The following is an 18,902-nucleotide window of genomic DNA, read 5'->3' as shown; positions in this document are numbered from 1 at the left end:
ACTGTAGAAATATATAATATAAGTGAATAAAATGTCAATGTACAGGATCTGTGTATGATGCATGTTTTTACACAAATAGAAAATCCATAAGTAGGTTACAAGTACTAAGCACAGAACACGTCACACGTGATGTATTGCGGCTTCTCAAACCCGCTATTGTATTCTCTAACGTAGAAATAATACACTGTTTATCATCTGTCCAGGTGTTTTGTCATGTTGTTGTTTATATCTCCACCGAGACATTGTATATTTGGCGTGGTATATTTCACCACTTGGAATCGGAAAAAAAGAAACCCTCATTAAAAATACGCAATAACTTTATTCAGATCGTCAGCTATGTACAAGTTATATACAAACAACTAACGAATACGTCCAGATTTAAAATTTAAAGGTAAACAATGGACACATAGTGGAGACTGACCAGCATACCCTCCTATTATGATTTTTGTCAGCCAAATGAGACGACCGTGTGAGTATAATGTACATGCATGTTGTGACTCCTCAGGGTGAGCACAGGAGAACATGGAATGGGTACACCATTCAGAGAGTGAACACAATAAGGTCATAAGATGGACGCACTGTGTCACGGGATGGGTATATTGCTTCACAGGGTGAATACACTACTTGATATGGTGGTTTACGTACATCATGGGGTGGATACACTACTTCACAGGGTGGCTTCATTACTTTACGGATGGATACACTACATCACAGGGTGGCTTCACTATCTTATAGGGCGGCTTCACTACTTTACGAGCTGGACACACTACTTTGCAGGGTGGCTTCACTACTTTACATGGCACCTTCACTACTTTACGGGGTGGATACACTTCATTACATGGTGGCTTTACTACTTTATAAGGCTTCACTACTTCACGATTTGGACATACCACTCAAGTGGGAGGTTTCTCTACTTTACAGGGATGCTTCACTACTTTACGGGTGGATACACTACATTACATGGTGGCTTTACGACTTTATAAGGCGGCTTTACTACTTCACGATGTGGACAGACCACCAGAGGGAGCCTTCACTACTTTACAGGGATGCTTCACCACTTTACGCGGTGAACACAACTCTACGCTGCTGGGCAGGACGCCATAAGACCTTGATGATTCCTCACTTGACATCTTGACACACTGGGTTATCTTCAGTTAAAGGACCACTTGAGTGTAAAGCCAGCACCAACAAATTGTGCAGTAGTTCATACTCACCCTGAAGAATGAGTGTTAAAAGTTTGAGGAAAATGTAGCTTTGCAATAATTTGTAACGAGTATACATTTACCACAGAAAACTGATAATATACCAATATATTTAGAAGTATTTTCCCCATTTCCCGCGTTTCAACACACAAATGACATCAAATGAAGCTGTGTGCAATGGAGAATGGAGAAAGATTTACGCTCTCCTTGCTAAATACAAACTACACTATAACATATCAGTCTGTATAACATAAACCTAATCGTTGGATTCAAGCCCATGTTCAAACTTCAGGCACATCCAAGGGAGGCAACTCTATGCAGCGAGTTTCGACGATTAGACCTCCTGAAGATCATGAAGAGAAGTACGTTTGTTACATCACTATACCTGGTGGTGAATCATATTCATACGCTGGTATCTAAGCCTCTTTACACACTCGAAGACGTCAACAACACCTTCCGCTGTAGCCTGGTCCAGCAAATAGTCCAGAGCAATGAATGTCCCCGCTCTTCCTACTCCTGTACTGAAAAAAACCATCACATTCTACAATGTATAGCGGCCAAGCTGTGGGCAGATACAGTACCTAAGATGAGATCATGAGCTATACATTGACCAATTCAATAAAAATAATGCATTGGACAAGACATTGAAGTAGATATTTGAAAATACACTGAACAAAGTATTGAGCATTGAGCAATACATTGAGCAATACATTGAGCAATACATTGAACAATACATTGAACAGTCTATTGAACAATACACTGAGTAATGCATTGAGCAATGCAGAGAACAAGACATCGAGCAATACACTGAACAATACATTACACTATACATGGAGCAATACATAAAGCAATACATGTACATGGAACAAGACATCGAGTAATGCTTTCAACAATGCATAGAACAATGCATTAAAGAATATATTGAGAAACGCATTCAACAATACATTGAATAATAAGCTGAGCAATGCACTGAACAATACATTGACCATACATTGTATCGCACAGCCGTAACTCATGATCTAAAACAAGGAATGTTCAAACGGTGAATAAGATACGGGATACTAGCTTTTGACTACAGGTCCAATATACAAATACACAAGATTCTGTACTCAGGCGAACATGAAGGAATCAGTTATTTAATTTAACATGGTCTGTAGAGATAAAAATATTTGGAGCTAAGTTCTCTACCTGCAATGCACCACGAGGGGTCCAGCACCACACGTCCTCTTCACTTCTGTGTGGAAGTTGAGAAAAGACTTTGTGTCCACTGGTTGGCTGTAGTCAGGCCATGCTGTATAGTGGTAGTGGACCAAACTGCGGACTTCATTCCGACCTTTCTGTCCATGTCAAAAGAAGAAGAGCAAACGAAGGTGTTTGACTAAAGACATATTTTATCGTCTGCATTTGTGTTCTAAAAGCAGACGATGCCCAATTTATGTCTTGTTCCAGACGTGTAAGTAATAGCACATAAGAAGCTGAAACAATATTTCTGGTAAAATTGTGGTTAAGTAACTGCTTTGCTGATATGTATGATGCAGGTGTAAGCAGCAGACAAAGATGTTGCTTGACGCGCTGGAATCCCATGTTGAAGGATTGTTATAGTTCAAGGATTGTAATATATTAGTCTGAGTCTAGTCTCTACTCCCTTGCCTTTGTCAAGTGGTACTAAATCTGAACCATGGTACCATGAGAGATTGAACCTGTCTCAGACTCATGATACAGTAGAACATGTTTAATGTTGGAAATGAGCCCAAATAGGACCAATTCGAATATTTATCTCTCTTTGTTTAACCTCCAGAATCGTTAAACCGGGCTTTTAGATCACACTCGGTTCGGTGCGAACCGCCACGTTACTACAAAGCGACCGACCTATTCCCCACAAATAATGGGATGAAATAGGCTAAGAAACCATGCAGCAATATTGAAACTGTAGCTACTGTAACTCACCCACTGTCAAAGACCCCCCATGTTTAATATGACCGTATGTACCTGTGATATGGAAAATGCCCTGATTGTGTAGTCTGCGAGGACCATTTCCGTAACAGTCTGGACTTGCAAGTCGCCATATTGGTGAACACACTCAAGATCTGGCCAGTACTGATTACACATCACCTGCCAGACAGTGAATATATACAAACATTTTAAATATTGTAAACTCCAGATATAACCAACTCAAAGGGGTCGCTAAATGCAGCTCGCTATATATCCGTGGTTTGTTACAAGCAAGTTCGTCCTATGTATGATTTACAGTTGATTACATTCACCCCAGTGTTTCGGTGCATAAAGACTACATGAGAAGAAGCGTTTTTCGATACCCGGGACGCCATATCAAGACGCGGTAGTGGGTAGTCTAGTGGTTAAAGCGTTCGCTCGTCAGGCTGAAATCCCGGCTTCGATTTCCCACATGTATATAATGTGTGAAACCCATTTCTGATGTTCCCCGCCGTGATATTGGTGGAATATTCATGAAGACAGGCTTGTACACGTATATGTCATGGATTCAACACGAAATTAAGAGACAATATATTTAATTGTATCCCGAAAAAAGTGTCTTCGGAACAATTCACAAATTTACTTTTTTACAAAGACTTACTTTGCCGTTTTCATGAAGGTTCGTCAGCATGACGATTGTGGGAGCTCTAGTTTGGAGTACCATGTTCCAAAACTCGGGTATTGTATCTTGTAATGGGCCTGTTGAATATAATTCAACAATACTGATTACATATATTTGTTGAATGATTCATGCTAACCTTTCTTTAATATGTGCGTATTTTAATTGTTACTGGAGAAACTACTCATATTGAAACTGAATCATGTTAAATGATTTAATCACAGAAAACACAACACCTCATATGGACATTTTATCGTTAGATCTTGTCAGCATCGACTTATCGGTTATATCAACATTGCGATAAATGAAAACATTACGCCTACAGTGGAACTGATCATCAATTATCTGCGTCAGCTTAACCATCGTATACGACGTCGCTTTACCCAGAATGTTGCACTTAGTGTTATATGGCATATTTCTGTGTTATACGTTGTGTTATATCAGCGTGTTTTGTGCTTGTTTTATATCAGTGTATTATATATCTGTGTTATTTCTATGCGTTATATGTTACACGTGGTGTTGTATCAATATCTTACCTCACTGATAAATGTCGTGTTCCTGATTGGCTGAGCGCTCTTTTGTTATTTTCAATGTACCCACCTTACACATTAGGTACATTGGAATATACCCCGCTGCCAATAGCAACTCATTCGGTACTTCGTTGTAGTTACTTATTTCGAATAGCATTAAAAGACGCATGATGCACGGAAACTACCGATGTTTTGCGAATGGAAATCAATGGACGGGAGATAACTCCAAATCTGTTTCTCTTGTGTCGTCCGCAAAGTCTAGCGATGGTTTCGAAAACATTTGAATCTATTTCCAATAAATACATTTTGACAAAACGTTCAAATGTTGTCCCTGTGAATGTTAAGACGTGGAATTACACCACGGCGACTTAAATATGACAATACCTGCTGGGAAAAAAACAGCAAGATGCAAGATTCGTACCGGTAAGATAAATATGTTGTTCATTGGTCCCACGGGGACCGTGGGTTGAGATACGCTCGGTGTTTGTTTATGTTTCCCTTGCCCTTCGGGCTCAGGGAACATAAAATCACAGAGGGTACATCAACCCATGCTCCACCCGTGACCAGTGAACAACTCATAATATACCAGCGTTATATGCAGCTTTGTATCAGTGAGTCTGTATGTATACTCTGTATGCTATGTGAGATACTAAGCTAGCTATAAACCTCACCATTTAGGTTGTCTTAGGTGTATACTGAGCGTCCAAAGTTCGAATCAACAAACGAAAGAAACATATCTATCAAACAAAGGCTCAAAGATGACGTATTTCAGGACTCCATAATTAGAACCTACATAGAGAGATACTGACCTTGGGAAGCGATGAAGAAACACGGCTTTCCATAACCCTGAAACATCCATTGAACTTCTCATTATATATACAGTGTCTTGTAACGCGACTCGTTGCTTTTGGGAATAGGGAGTATATAAACATCGGTTGTTATATTGAGGATTAAGCGTGGAAATCTGCAGTTGGGCCATTAATATAACCAATAATTTATCGCTTTTCATAAACGTGGGAATCATATTTTCATGGATTACTGTATTGTCTGGTTTGTTTACTGCTACAGTACTGCTTTGTGAGGTTGTTTTGCAAATATTTACTTTTATAATGCAAATTGTGTGAACACCTGTTTTGCCATTACCAATTTAGTCGGTTATTTTGCCAGTTACACCAAATAGTCCTGATGTGAGAGACCTGGGGTTGTTTTGTCCTGATTTGTCCTGCATTCCTTTAAAGTACTTTCTATAGGCTATTTTCCACATTAAACTGAGATCGAAATAGGCATAAGCAATAGCAATTTTGTGCATAATAACACTTATTATGATTGATTTCCAAGTAAAAACAACTAAAATGTAACTGCTCACACACACACAGAGAGAGGCAGACAGACACACACACACACACACACACACACACACACACAGAGAGAGAGAGAGAGAGAGAGAGCTGTACATACATTTATGTAACTGGCGTTGATGTAGTCCTTCCCTCCCTGGCAGTCTCCACATACTAGCTTTACACGTGAGTGATCATCTGCAAATGATTCTTTCTAAATGTATAATTGTCAGTAATGACTATCCTGGCAATCGTAACATGGCTGATAGATATGTTACATTTAAGCAATTTTATGAACATGATGCAAAAGAGTATCGCTTATGTGGAACTGCACATTAAACGCTTACTTTGGATAAACACTTACAGGGAAGTATGTTCCCGTATCTGTTCTTTCGGCGGTTCGTTGTTGTCTTGCCCACAAAACAAGCGGCAAGCTCTCCACCCGGCAAACCCTGTTGTAAGAACGTAAACAGGGTGGATTGCATATAGGCTTTATGAAGAGGATTGTCACAATTACAAATCAATCAATCTGTTCGATAAAGCAGCATTTACATATACAGTCAGATTATTTACGTATCATACCATCGTCCATAAAGTATCTGGTATGCCCATATCAGTAATACTCTCATTGTTGTACTTTAAGGATTGTCACAATTACAAAACAATCAATCAGTTCGATAAAGCAGCATTTACATATACAGTCAGATTATTTACGTATCATACCATCGTCCATAAAGTATCTGGTATGCCCATATCAGTAATACTCTCATTGTTGTACTTTAAGGATTGTCACAATTACAAAACAATCAATCTGTTCGATAAAGCAGCATTTACATATACAGTCAGATTATTTACGTATCATACCATCGTCCATAAAGTATCTGGTATGCCCATATCAGTAATACTCTCATTGTTGTACTTTAAGGATTGTCACAATTACAAAACAATCAATCTGTTCGATAAAGCAGCATTTACATATACAGTCAGATTATTTACGTATCATACCATCGTCCATAAAGTATCTGGTATGCCCATATCAGTAATACTCTCATTGTTGTACTTTAAGGATTGTCACAATTACAAAACAATCAATCTGTTCGATAAAGCAGCATTTACATATACAGTCAGATTATTTACGTATCATACCATCGTCCATAAAGTATCTGGTATGCCCATATCAGTAATACTCTCATTGTTGTACTTTAAGGATTGTCACAATTACAAAACAATCAATCTGTTCGATAAAGCAGCATTTACATATACAGTCAGATTATTTACGTATCATACCATCGTCCATAAAGTATCTGGTATGCCCATATCAGTAATACTCTCATTGTTGTACTTTAAGGATTGTCACAATTACAAAACAATCAATCTGTTCGATAAAGCAGCATTTACATATACAGTCAGATTATTTACGTATCATACCATCGTCCATAAAGTATCTGGTATGCCCATATCAGTAATACTCTCATTGTTGTACTTTAAGGATTCATGAGTGCAGTATCAGCGCAAGTGAGTCCAGTTTTACGCCACACTCAGCAATATTCCAGCTTTATAGCGGCGCTCTGTAAATAATCGAGTCTGGACCAGCCAATCCAGTGATCAACAGGATGAGCATCGATTTGCGCAATTGGGAACCAATGACATGTGTCGACCAAGTCAGCGAGCTCGACCACCCGATCCCGTTAGTCGCCTCGTACGACAAGCATGGGTTACTGAAGGCCAATATTCTAACCCGGACCGTCACAGGTGTCAGCACAAGTAATTGGCATTGCTTAGTATAGGTTTTGGTTATATCTTTGAGCAGCAGTACGTAGGCTACCGTAAATATTTCAGATCTGAATTCTTATCTCGTCTGTATACCTCTACGAACAAATACTGTCGCAGTTCACTTCGGAGAGGTAACAAAGCTGTACTGTACTCCTTCAGCCTTTGGTTTCGAACACACCTATACCTTACTTGTGTAATTATGCACAGTCCCGGGTTTGTCTTGCCTAATTTCAGTGTTCCTCACATCAGTTAAGCATTAACACCGAAAGGTATGTTCGAATTGCATGCTCATGACTGCCACGAAGGAGTATCATTTTCTTTTGATCTGCCCCTCATACAGAGAGCTACATGACAAGCATATACCCACAAAGTATTCCGTAAATCGTTCGAAATCTCAATTTAATATCCTTATGTTAATCACCGATTGCGCCCTAATTAAGAATCCTGCCATGTATATCAATCATGCAATGCCCCTCAGTAGAACACTAACGTGAATGTCAACCTATGATCGAACATTGTACCAGTGTAACACTCGTTTATGACATGTACTTAAGTTTTGGGTCGGTGGCCTGCACTGACGGAATATAGAAACTGAATTAATACTGTCAGCACAGTCCGTACTTTGAACTGTTTGTAAAATCCACTCTGTCCTTTAACCCTGTGTACATAGTCACTGAAAGACCGGCTGTTGCACTGTGTCGGAATGGATTTGTGGTCCCAAGCATCCCCACTGGATGGCGATGTATGGGCGACAGAAGACGCCAGCAGTCTTGAATGGGATGTAACTGTCATGTTGTCCAGGTCCGTTGTGGAGCAGGATACAGTTCCAGGGACATCATTCCCTTGTGACCCTATTTCAGGAATAACATCATCTCGAGCGCCAGTGAGATACAGAGATATGGTCTCATTCCCGGTGTCTAGGTAGTCGGGCTCTCCATCTGAATTGACAGATGAATGAATCGTTTAACAAAAGACGCGATCATATTTCTTCACGGAAAACATGTAAGCAAGCTTTTAGATAAGCCTTATGCACCTTTACAGACTTGACTAAGGCTAAGGATGATATAGATATATATCGGTGACATGTCCTCTCTCTTATAACGTTATATCGCGCATGGTATGAGTTTGGATATTATCATATTCATGAAGTAAGAAAGAACATTCCTTACATGAGTAAGATGCTGGTCTGGGCCGTATTTCAAAAGAATAATTTGTTGGTTGTGTATTCTTACAACATCCACACCCACAGCATCCCATGCTGCTCTTTCCTCTACCACGGTGGGGCCTGCATGTAGAAACGGTATTATTGAGTACAAATACCTCTAGATATTCTTCGGGTGTTATGGCATATCTATCATATTTGTCAGTTCAACATATAGCGTTTTGCATTACGTTCGGTGCGCATTCTGCGCGATGAGGAATTCATGTAAACATGGGGAGTTGGCCCTCATATACCGATAAAAAAACAATGGAAATGTCTAGATAAAGATTATTGTTGCACATGTAGTTTGGTTTCACGTGTGAAATATTAGTGGTATTTCTTCTGTACAAAAAGACCCAGAATGACACGTGTGTGTTAAAACAATGTTCTGCTACATTTCTGCTGAAAATATTTGCAGCAGGATGCACAATTACCTGCACTTTACGATGAGAAGAATCACAGTTAACACAACTGACACCGGAAGGAGAGACATCAGTGTGTAGACCACAACCGTCTTGGTATAACCTTGTAATATGCAATAAACAACACAATCGACGGTTTTACTAATTTAACATATTCATAGAAATACAAAGATTTCACGGTAATGAAAATCACTTTCGATATTGTCACGGAAGTTATATTTTGAGGTTTGAGAGTACCATGCACTTATCTCACCTTCACAAGTCTCTCCGATCCAACCTGCAACACACTTTGAGCATGTACCACTTTTCTGGTGGCATATATTGCAGCGTTTTGAACATTTTAACGAACAGTTGTTGCCATGGTAACCTGATATACAGCCAGATACACATGCACCGGTGTTATTATTGCATTTTCTGTCAAAACAATTCATGCTACAGTTTTTCTCACAGTGATGCCCATAAGTATTCCGTTTGCATTCCATGCACAATCCTGATGACCTGGTACATCTGAGGCAGTCTTTATCGCAGAGATGTTCACAATATTTCCCCCAGAAGCCAGCAATACATCCAATGGAACATTCCAGTACAGGTCGATTCTGACACTGGCTTTCCATACAGTTACTGCTACAGGTCTGGTCACATGATGTTCCATACATCGTGGGAATACAGCCCGATGAACACTCACCAGTTGATTGGTCACACACTAATGGCTGACAACCAATGTTGCAAGACACGCTGCAATAGTCACCATGGTAACCGTCTTTACACCCATCTGTACATTTACCGTCACTAAACTGACATTTACTTTGGCATTTGTCGCAAACAATACACTTGTGTCCGTATTGACCGTCTGCACACGATGTGCAGTTGTCTCCATATTGTTCACAGCTCTTGCAATGTTTCGGACACTTATTGTAACAAGTGTCACCTTGAAAACCCTCGGTGCAGTTGTGACACTTTCCGTTTTGGTGACATCTCCCACCGAGACAGTTCACAGAACATGTCATGTCACAGTACTTCCCATAAAACCCAGACTGACACCCATCCTCACACTCACCACCTTTCCTCTTACAGTTCTGAAAGCAATTCTCCGGGCAAGCATCTTCACACGTGTCTCCATAGGTTCCGTTCTGGCAACCAAGGTAACAGGTCCCATTCCTGAAACATCTTCCCAGAAGACAGTTGCTATGACATCGCTGACTGCATGAAGGTCCATACCAAGGAGATGTTAGCGAATTTCTATTGGTGTCAACACACCCGTATTTACAGGCCCCAGTGGAGTAGCTGCAGTATCCCAGCATGCAGTGCTGGTTGCAGGTCCTGTTGCAGCTACCTTCTCCATAAAATCCCCGTTTACACGACACACAACTTGTGTCTTCACAGCTGTCTTCGAAATCACGCCATGTGTCCTCAACTCTCGCTGATGCAGAACCTAAATTTATTTGAAAGTGTCCATTTTTCAGTTTTTGTTATCGTGCGCCTTTATGTAGATTTTTTTATCACTTTATTTCTTTACCACTGGATACACTCAGATATCATATGGATAAAGGTGAAGGTTTGGAGTAAACATATGTGCATTCAAATAACAAATGAAGGCTATTTTCAGTTTCAGCATTGCGGAAAGAACAAAAGGAAGATGTTAAAACATTATGCTTGAACAAGTCTTTATTACTTGTCAAAGTCCCATGAATGAAATTTTACCCATCTTTGTGTTATCTTTGTTGTTGTTCTAAATGGTAAATAGTCCTGGAAATGTATATGATATCTCCATATTAATGTTATTTCGCATGTTTATTAACTACTTTCTATTTCTTTTACCGTATATTTGTTCAGTAAAGTGGTATAGACGGTATCCTTTCTCCTATATCTATAAGGTTGTGAATTATTTGGCTCACTTTTCCTATCATATGAATCCAGAGTTATATCCCACGTGTTTGCACAGACTTGATCACATTAATCCTGCATATTCAAAAAATCATATTATAAAGGATATTCTTCTATAATTTCTCAGGAATGTAACATCATGTTTTCATCAGATCATTGAATGTTATATTTGCGTTTAGGCAATGCTTGTAAATAGTTGGTTCATGTCCAGTTTAAATATTATTACTTTCCCATGTATAGTATGTTGTTAAATCTGCACTGCAGTGTGTTTGCAGGGACTGCATGGTTCATGATGGGATTATTATGAGTAAACACTGGGTAAATATTCTCAGTGTTCAAGTTATCTTTTGAACTTGTGTTGTTTTTAATGTAAGTGGTACCTCAGTCCCTGCTTTAATGTTCCAAAAAATATTTTAGCATTTTCTGTCTAATCGGGTTTGCTCTTCCAAATGAATTTAAAACATTTTGTTCAGTTTTGTCCTTTTTTTTGGCATGACATCTTCTTACACAGTCTTCCAACGACAAGTACGTATTACTGGTTACGTATTCACCAGGGATTCTCAGAATTAAGAAATCGTTACTGATATGGCACAATTGAAATGAATTCATTTGATCTTACCTAACATACATACATACAACCCCAGATTTTAAGCGAATGTATATCATGTGATATATATGACAATTTAAAACCTCGTTACTACAACGACTGAAGACATTCCGAGTAAATGGTTTCATGTGAGCAATGAGTAACTCACCGATTACATTCGAAATTTTCTTCTTAAAAGACGCGCTCAAAACAACCAGCAATATCCATCCCTTGAGCTGTAATATATAATGAACATCTACTAAATTATTTTTACACATTTCCAGTTCACACAGACATATATCCATTCAGTCTGGGCGCGGTGGAGTAACCAACTTTTTAAAGCGTTCTCTCGTCATGCTGAAGACCCGGGTTCGATTCCCTACATTGGCATATCGCTCAAAGCGGCGGAGGAATACACTCACTCACTCACTCACTCACCGTTTCTGTTTGAGAGAGTTATAAAACCAAGGGCACGACAAACTTGAGGCTACAACGGTGTAAAAGTGTGTTTTAAGCATGGAAGCGCTGTTTTTCCTTCCTTTTCGACTTTTTTTTGGTCAGTTTATTAACTAAACATAATGACAACGATGTATTTGCAGATGATCTTGCGCTGCAACAGACGTTGTACATGACTCCAACTCCATATGCAAAGCAAATTCTGAAGATGGATGTACTGCTGTAAAAAATACGACCGAATTGACTAGATGGTTTGTAGTCAATTTGTGTTCTTATCATGACCGACAGTATAGTTTAACAGTCGCTTTGCATTACAGGATGTTATTGTTTTCAGGGTCTTCTTTTGTGTGTGTGCGTGTGTGCACTTGCGTGCGCATGTGTACATGTGTGTTTTTATGGTAGTACCACATCCTCTGAAAACATGACGATTCATACATACCGAAGGAGACATTGCTGTACAGGAAGCAACTACAAGAAGAAGAGCGTGTAAACATTTGTAAGGCTATTGTTCACAAATATCACTTTGTATTATCATTAAATTATGAATGAATGATTATGAGGCTTCTGTGACTTGTTGTAGTAACTTGTGCCGCACGAACACTTTCATTTTGGCCAAGAAGATAAGAATTTTACAGGGGTGGATACAGGAAGGGGGTGCACACTATTGAGAAAAGTAGGGGTGCACACTTTATTTTCACCCGAGCACCCTGTAGCAATAACCTCCACTCTATCCGCCTATAAATATGAAAGTCGGATCTGATGCATCATAAACATAAACATCATAAATCTTTTAAATAATTCGTCTCAAAAGATATTCAAGTAAATTGTTACTCACAACGGTGTTCCTTACGGCTGGAGAAGCCTCCGTGAACCAGCCACCTTCTTCTTCCTCTGATACTGTGAGTCCTGTGTGTACCGGGTCAATTGATGTGTTTTGTGCCTTTCGGTTTCCTCCTCCCCGCTGCATTAGTTGCACTTCCGGTGGCCCCTGGCGAATAGCTGGTTTCGATATTGCCACAATGTTAAAAACGGTATCACAGATAACCTAATATTAATTCATTCATAACTTTATGATAGATACGGACATTTCGCGAATATGACGACGTGCATGAATGTGTATGTGTCGCTGCTTATACTAGCCCAGACTTCTGTTGGTTTTATAGTGCTAGCTCACTGATATGCCATGCCGCAGTTAAGCATGAATACCCCAATCAGTCACTTCATACTGACTCCAGCCCTGTTGTACCCATTAATGCCGAGCGCGAGGCAGGGTACAACAAGTGCCATATTTTTACGTTTTTGAGTATAACGCGGCAGGGGATCGAACCCGCGACCTTCCGTTCTCCGGGCGGGCGCTCTAACCACTACACCAAGTAGGCAGTGGTCAAAGTAACTTTGGGGCAGGAAGAAGGATGAGGATACATTCAAATATCATTCTGTTATAGATGCAGTTAACCAAACTGTTACACATGGTAAGCCGATATGATAAATATGTAAATGAGGTGTCGAAACAGGAAATATTTATGAGCTTTACAATTACGTGCAACGCCCTCTTGCTTAAGGAATTACTGCCTATAGTTTCTAAATTTAGTTCGAAGTAGGTTCAGAAAGTATTATCTGATGTATGGATGAATGTGTGGCTTAAAATGGTGTGGATGTATACTGAAGAATACAGCACTTGCCACCCAACAATTTAGGATGTCCACCGTTTTGGTCAAGATGGCTGCTACTGATCATACAAATGTTTTGGTTTTCTTTCGGTTATCTTTGCAGACTTTCATCACGATGCTATTGATACTAAGTGTGTTTTAAAGCGACATCCTTTAAGGCAATTGGTGAAAATATTGCAGTAATATAATGATGATACCATATGAAAATGTTGCAGTAATATAATACATAATATAATATATAACATAATAAATATATGATCAAAATGTATAATACAATATTCATGTTTGTCTCCTGTTCGTATTACTGTTAACAATTCTTGCACATTAATTTTAGCTTGCAAGAAATATTGTGGCACATAACACTAGGCAGTTAACAGTTTTTCGAAACAAGTGTAATAAAAAACTGAAACTAAAAAAAAACAACGCATAGTCAGTACTTTTTCATGCAAAATGAATCATAAGTGAGTTTGTAATAAGTATGTCTATGGTGAACAGAACGGTATTACTGGTATACTGTTTTGTTTCTATACGATTTTCAAACAATATGTGTTGCAATATGTTTGCTGAGAACCGTTATATTGGACACAGTGCATGTATGAAGATTTTGTGATTTAAATTAGACTCTACACTGACAGTAATTTACAATGAACTGATGACAATATACTGCAATGTGTATCGCAATATATTGCATAGGTGGACCCAGGGGGTAGGGTGACCATTGAAACTCTCTTGAAAAAGAAGTGTTCAGCTCCACTTTCTCAAGAATGTGCCCACCAAAGTTGCGGGGGGCATATAGAAACGAGATCCGTACGTCCTTCTGTTCGTCCGCATACATTGTCAGAAGCATATCACCGAAATTGTTCGAGATAGCTTAACCAAACTTTGTACACATGTCAGGCATGATCCCTAGATGTGCTTTTTGCGGGTTAGACCCAGATATGAACTTTATTTTTGCGGTTTCCATGGAAACATGACAGCCTGTGACTATGACAGATGATGAGGAAGTCAGCAGCAGCAGACCTTCCCAACTATACTCATCAAACTTGGTACACATATCAAGCATGATCCATAAATGTGTCTTGGAGGGTAAGGCCAAGATGTGAATTTCATTTTTTGCGATTTCAATGGAACCATGACTAAGGCTGTGGCTTTGAAGCTGTTATCTTCTCTGGAGCAGATCTCCTAAAGTACACATGCTAGGTTCACAAAATTTGGTACACATGTGAAACATGATCCCTAGATGTGCCGTTTCAGTGTTACAGAAGTATGTGAACATTGTGTTTTTTTGTTGTTTTGTTTTTCGGTTTCCATGGCTAAAGGTTTGAGATTTACTGAAATTGGTGGTTGTGCTCTTTTCTGGAGCAGAACTTTAAAACTGTTCACTATGTCTTCACAAAACTTTGCAAATAGATAGGTCTTGTGGTACAGTGGTGCCATTTGGTAGGTTTAAATTTCTGGATATATAATTTTGCGTTCCCATGACAACAAGTGTGACCTCGACAGAATTTGGTGGTAGTGTTCTTTTCCATAGCAGAACTGTAAAACCTTACAATACTCTCCTTCCACTCTGCCATATACTGCCATAAAATTGACATTCTGTCATACTTAGTAGACATATTCCTTGAGGGGGCATGTTGATGTCTTTGTCTTTTTGTTTTTCTAAGTAAAGATAATAAAGCATAAATGTAATGTGACAAAGTTCCTCCGGAATTTTTATCTATGGGTTACAACCATGGATGTCAGGCAACCATTAATGCTTATGGCGGTCACACAAGATAATGACCGCTCTGTGACTTTGACCTTTCTGTACATACCATTTGTTACGCCCCTCCTTTATAATACTAGTATATGTCAGGCCTGATCAGTCAAACTGGCGTTGGAAGATGGGTTGTGATCTGGAACATTTGCCTTAAAGTATCAGGCCTGATCAGTCAAACTGGTGTTGGAAGGTGGGTTGTGATCTGGAACATTTGCCTTAAAGTATCAGGCCTCATCAGTCAAACTGGTGTTGGAAGATGGGTTGTGATCTGGAACATTTGCCCTGGAGTATCAGGCCTCATCAGTCAAACTGGTGTTGGAAGATGGGTGCACGTTTTGAAACTTAGTTCTCGGAAGATGGGATGTGATCTGGAAGATTGATCTTTGAGGATGGGCTGAGGAATGAATATGGAATATGAACTGTCAGAGTGATGTGATAATAAGAGTATCTTGTTTTGAAAGGCTTAGATGTTTCCTGGCAGAGTATCCAGAAACAAGAAGATTCCTTCACTTTCATTTTGATTATTATTAACACATGAACATGCTTGATGGACAGAATGTGATATTTTTGACATTTAAATATATTGCAGAAAACTATAAAGTGCCCAGTAGCAAACTTGACATAACATTTGGTATTATGCTGTTCCAGAAATAATATACTGTGTCACCAAACTGTATGTATTTCAGTTGTTATTCTTGCCAACTAAAAGATATAGAAACAACCAAGAATATGAAATGGATACAACTCCAGTCTCAATGATTCAATTCTATCAGTGACCGAATATTTGTGCAACATTCTCAATCTAGATGTAGAGACTGCAGGCGCACAATGAGTGGTGTTTGCCTGGATAGAATGGTCAGTACAATTCCACACCGAGGAAATACCTTGCCTATCCTCCATCTGCTGGCCAGTTCGTGAAAACAAACAGACCTCTGTTGAACTATGTTTTAATGGAGGCTAGATTGGCACTTTTCCTACTCGACATCTTTTATTCCTTGTTTGATTGTTTGATAGAGGGATAATTGTTTGTATATTCTTAGCACTTAATGGTGTATTGTACTTTGTGAATTGTTAGCTTTTCTTTACAACTGATTGTTCTTGTTCAGTAGTTTTGGATCCAGCAGTTCATTGATTACATCCATATGGTCATGTATGCAAGTGAACTAATTGATTTTAATCTTTGGGGAGCTTTAGATGGTTTGTTCTTGTGCTGTCTCAGTTGACTTGATGAATTATGTTACTTACGCTTGGCCTGGCTTTGCACTTTATGTCCGGCTTATATGTAAAAACAAATATTTGGTGTATAAAACATTTTATTTCATAGATTGGATTGATAGTGATGTTACTTTATTGACATATTTTCTGATGCATTCATAAGACGGTGTTGTCTTATTTGTTACGCCCCTCCTTTACAATATATGTCCTCGACAATATATGTTCAACAATGTTTTCTCTATCACTGCCCTATATCACTCAAACTTACATGCATGATATATATTACCATTTTAAGATATGCGTTTGATTTTTAGTAGAACAGATACAAAATTAAATAACATTATCCCCCACACAACCTTTTTCCTTTCGAATTTGTTTTTTGTTATTGTTGTAACACTTGATGTAAATAAAGAAATGATATAAACAATACATTTTCCGAAAATGTACTGAAACATTGATATCTCATCTCCAGGTAGTAAAATTGCTGACGTGTTAAAATCAGATTTAATAGTAAACTAAAGTATATACAGATTCTAAGATATATGTGATAAGTACATTATAGCTGCATCTAGCATAGCTTATTCCAAAGGCACCCCCTCAAACTTGTCTTAGAAAATGAGAAACGTAAATCACAAAGCCTTCAATTTCAGTATTTAAATCAGGTACTGGACATGTAACTCTTGATCCTTACGCTGGTCATTTACAGAGGCAAATATAAATGAACAAAATGAGCCAGGTAAACAGTTATTTTATGAATGACTTTGAATTCTATACTTCCTTACAATAATTTTGTCCTTTGGAAAGCTATAACACTCATTGTCTTCTAAACCATGTTCTTGCAGTAAGTGATCATGATCTGAAAATCAAAGTTGTGGAATGAAAATGGCACCCATCTTAATTTGCTTATAATTTTGCCTTGGATATACAATCTCTTCTTTTGGCGCAGCTAAACTTATGTGTTTAATCAACATGAAAATTATCAACCATATAGGAGACAATACAGTGGAAACCTGGTTGAAAACTGTCGTATTATGCCTCATTTAACATCTGATTATCATACAATACGACTGCCATCTTGCATTTCCTTCAGCAAAATGGATATTTTCGAAACTGTTTCATCATCCAATCTAAAGGTGTTGTGATTAAAGTCAAATATTGAGACTACTTTTGAATTTGTTACGTTTTGACATCAAAATACAAAAAAATATTACCAGAACTTTTTTGCGGCCATTTTGTATTTTGGGAAGCACTCATATTTGCTACAATGCGTGAAAAATATCTTAACTAAAACGTTGAGATACAAATATGTTGAAAATCACAGACCGGTTATCTTTTTAGGAGTTGAAACAAAGAAACTATAATATAAATGGCGGCCATCTTGGAAGTTGTAGTGGCCAACGCTATTTTTGCACTAAGTGTACCAAAGTGAACATGTGAGCTGTTGCTTGTATAACAAAGTGAACGATTTTCTATTATCTGCCCTACTATGGTGTTTGTTTGGTGTGTTTTGTTGTTGTTGTTTTTTTGTTTGGTATTTTAGTCTAACAAAATAGGGTAAGGTAACGTGTATGTTAGAGCATAGTGTTTGTGTGTGATCCTTCTATTTCTGTTTTATTGGCTTTTTTGTTGTTGTTTTTTCAGTCTAACAAAATAGGATATAGTAACGTGTATGTTTGAGCATAGTGTTTGTGTGTGATCCTTCTATTTCTGTTTTATTGGCTTTTTTGTTGTTGTTTTTTCAGTCTAACAAAATAGGATATAGTAACGTGTATGTTTGAGCATAGTGTTTGTGTGTGATCCTTCTATTTTCATGTAACATCAGGATATTCTGATTCACACACAGCTGAAAAACGGCATCCTGTTTGGGTTTTAGTAAACCTTTGTAAACGATCCGGTCCGGAGACGCGTGTCCTTGTTTCCATTTGTAGTTCCACATTAAATGGTTGATGTAGCAATAACAGAACTGATTCAGGAAGATGAAAGTAAATGCTGGGTAACCATATCGATTGTATTCAGTTTCATCAAATATGTCCTCAAAATGAAAATACCTCATTAAACAAACAGCACGTACAGTGGCTCATTTAGAGTCTTCAATGATGGAGGAAGTAGTTGGAGAGTTTACTGGTTAAGATGTTCGCTCATCACACTGAAGATCGGGGTTCGATTCCTCACGTGGGTACAACGTGTGAAGCCCATTTCTGATATACCCCGTCGTGGTGTTGTTGGAATATTGCTAAAAGCGGTGTAAAACTAAAC

The 18,902-nt window shown here is 38.5% G+C and overlaps 1 protein-coding gene across 1 annotated transcript; it reads right to left on the bottom strand.

The window, feature by feature from the left end:
• Window positions 1-302: 302 nt before the first annotated feature.
• LOC137276668 (uncharacterized) lies at window positions 303-12,904 on the bottom strand. The gene is made up of 15 exons (XM_067808285.1): window positions 12,838-12,904; window positions 12,442-12,470; window positions 11,716-11,782; window positions 9,330-10,508; window positions 9,089-9,179; window positions 8,623-8,738; window positions 8,075-8,391; window positions 6,045-6,132; window positions 5,802-5,878; window positions 5,153-5,189; window positions 3,796-3,893; window positions 3,192-3,314; window positions 2,391-2,539; window positions 1,588-1,723; window positions 303-1,215 (listed from the first exon to the last, which is right to left on the bottom strand). Exons 2-15 carry the CDS (start codon window positions 12,451-12,453, stop codon window positions 1,120-1,122), a joined length of 2,586 nt encoding a protein of 861 aa, XP_067664386.1. The 5' UTR covers window positions 12,454-12,470; window positions 12,838-12,904; the 3' UTR covers window positions 303-1,119.
• Window positions 12,905-18,902: the final 5,998 nt, after the last annotated feature.

This window comes from Haliotis asinina, chromosome 3, assembly GCF_037392515.1.
Source record: "Haliotis asinina isolate JCU_RB_2024 chromosome 3, JCU_Hal_asi_v2, whole genome shotgun sequence".
NCBI lineage: Eukaryota > Metazoa > Mollusca > Gastropoda > Lepetellida > Haliotidae > Haliotis > Haliotis asinina.
Note: the sequence above shows the minus strand (reverse complement) of the source record. Positions and strands in the feature narration are given on the sequence as shown.

Bases quoted from the DNA above. Each gene is read 5' to 3' on its own strand.
- LOC137276668 (XM_067808285.1), bottom strand. The intron at 9,180-9,329 runs GTGAGATAAGTG...GCATATTACAAG, and splicing joins GATCGGAGAGACTTGTGAAG to GTTATACCAAGACGGTTGTG. The intron at 6,133-8,074 runs GTACGGACTGTG...TTCTTACAACAG, and splicing joins GATTTTACAAACAGTTCAAA to GGTTTGCCGGGTGGAGAGCT.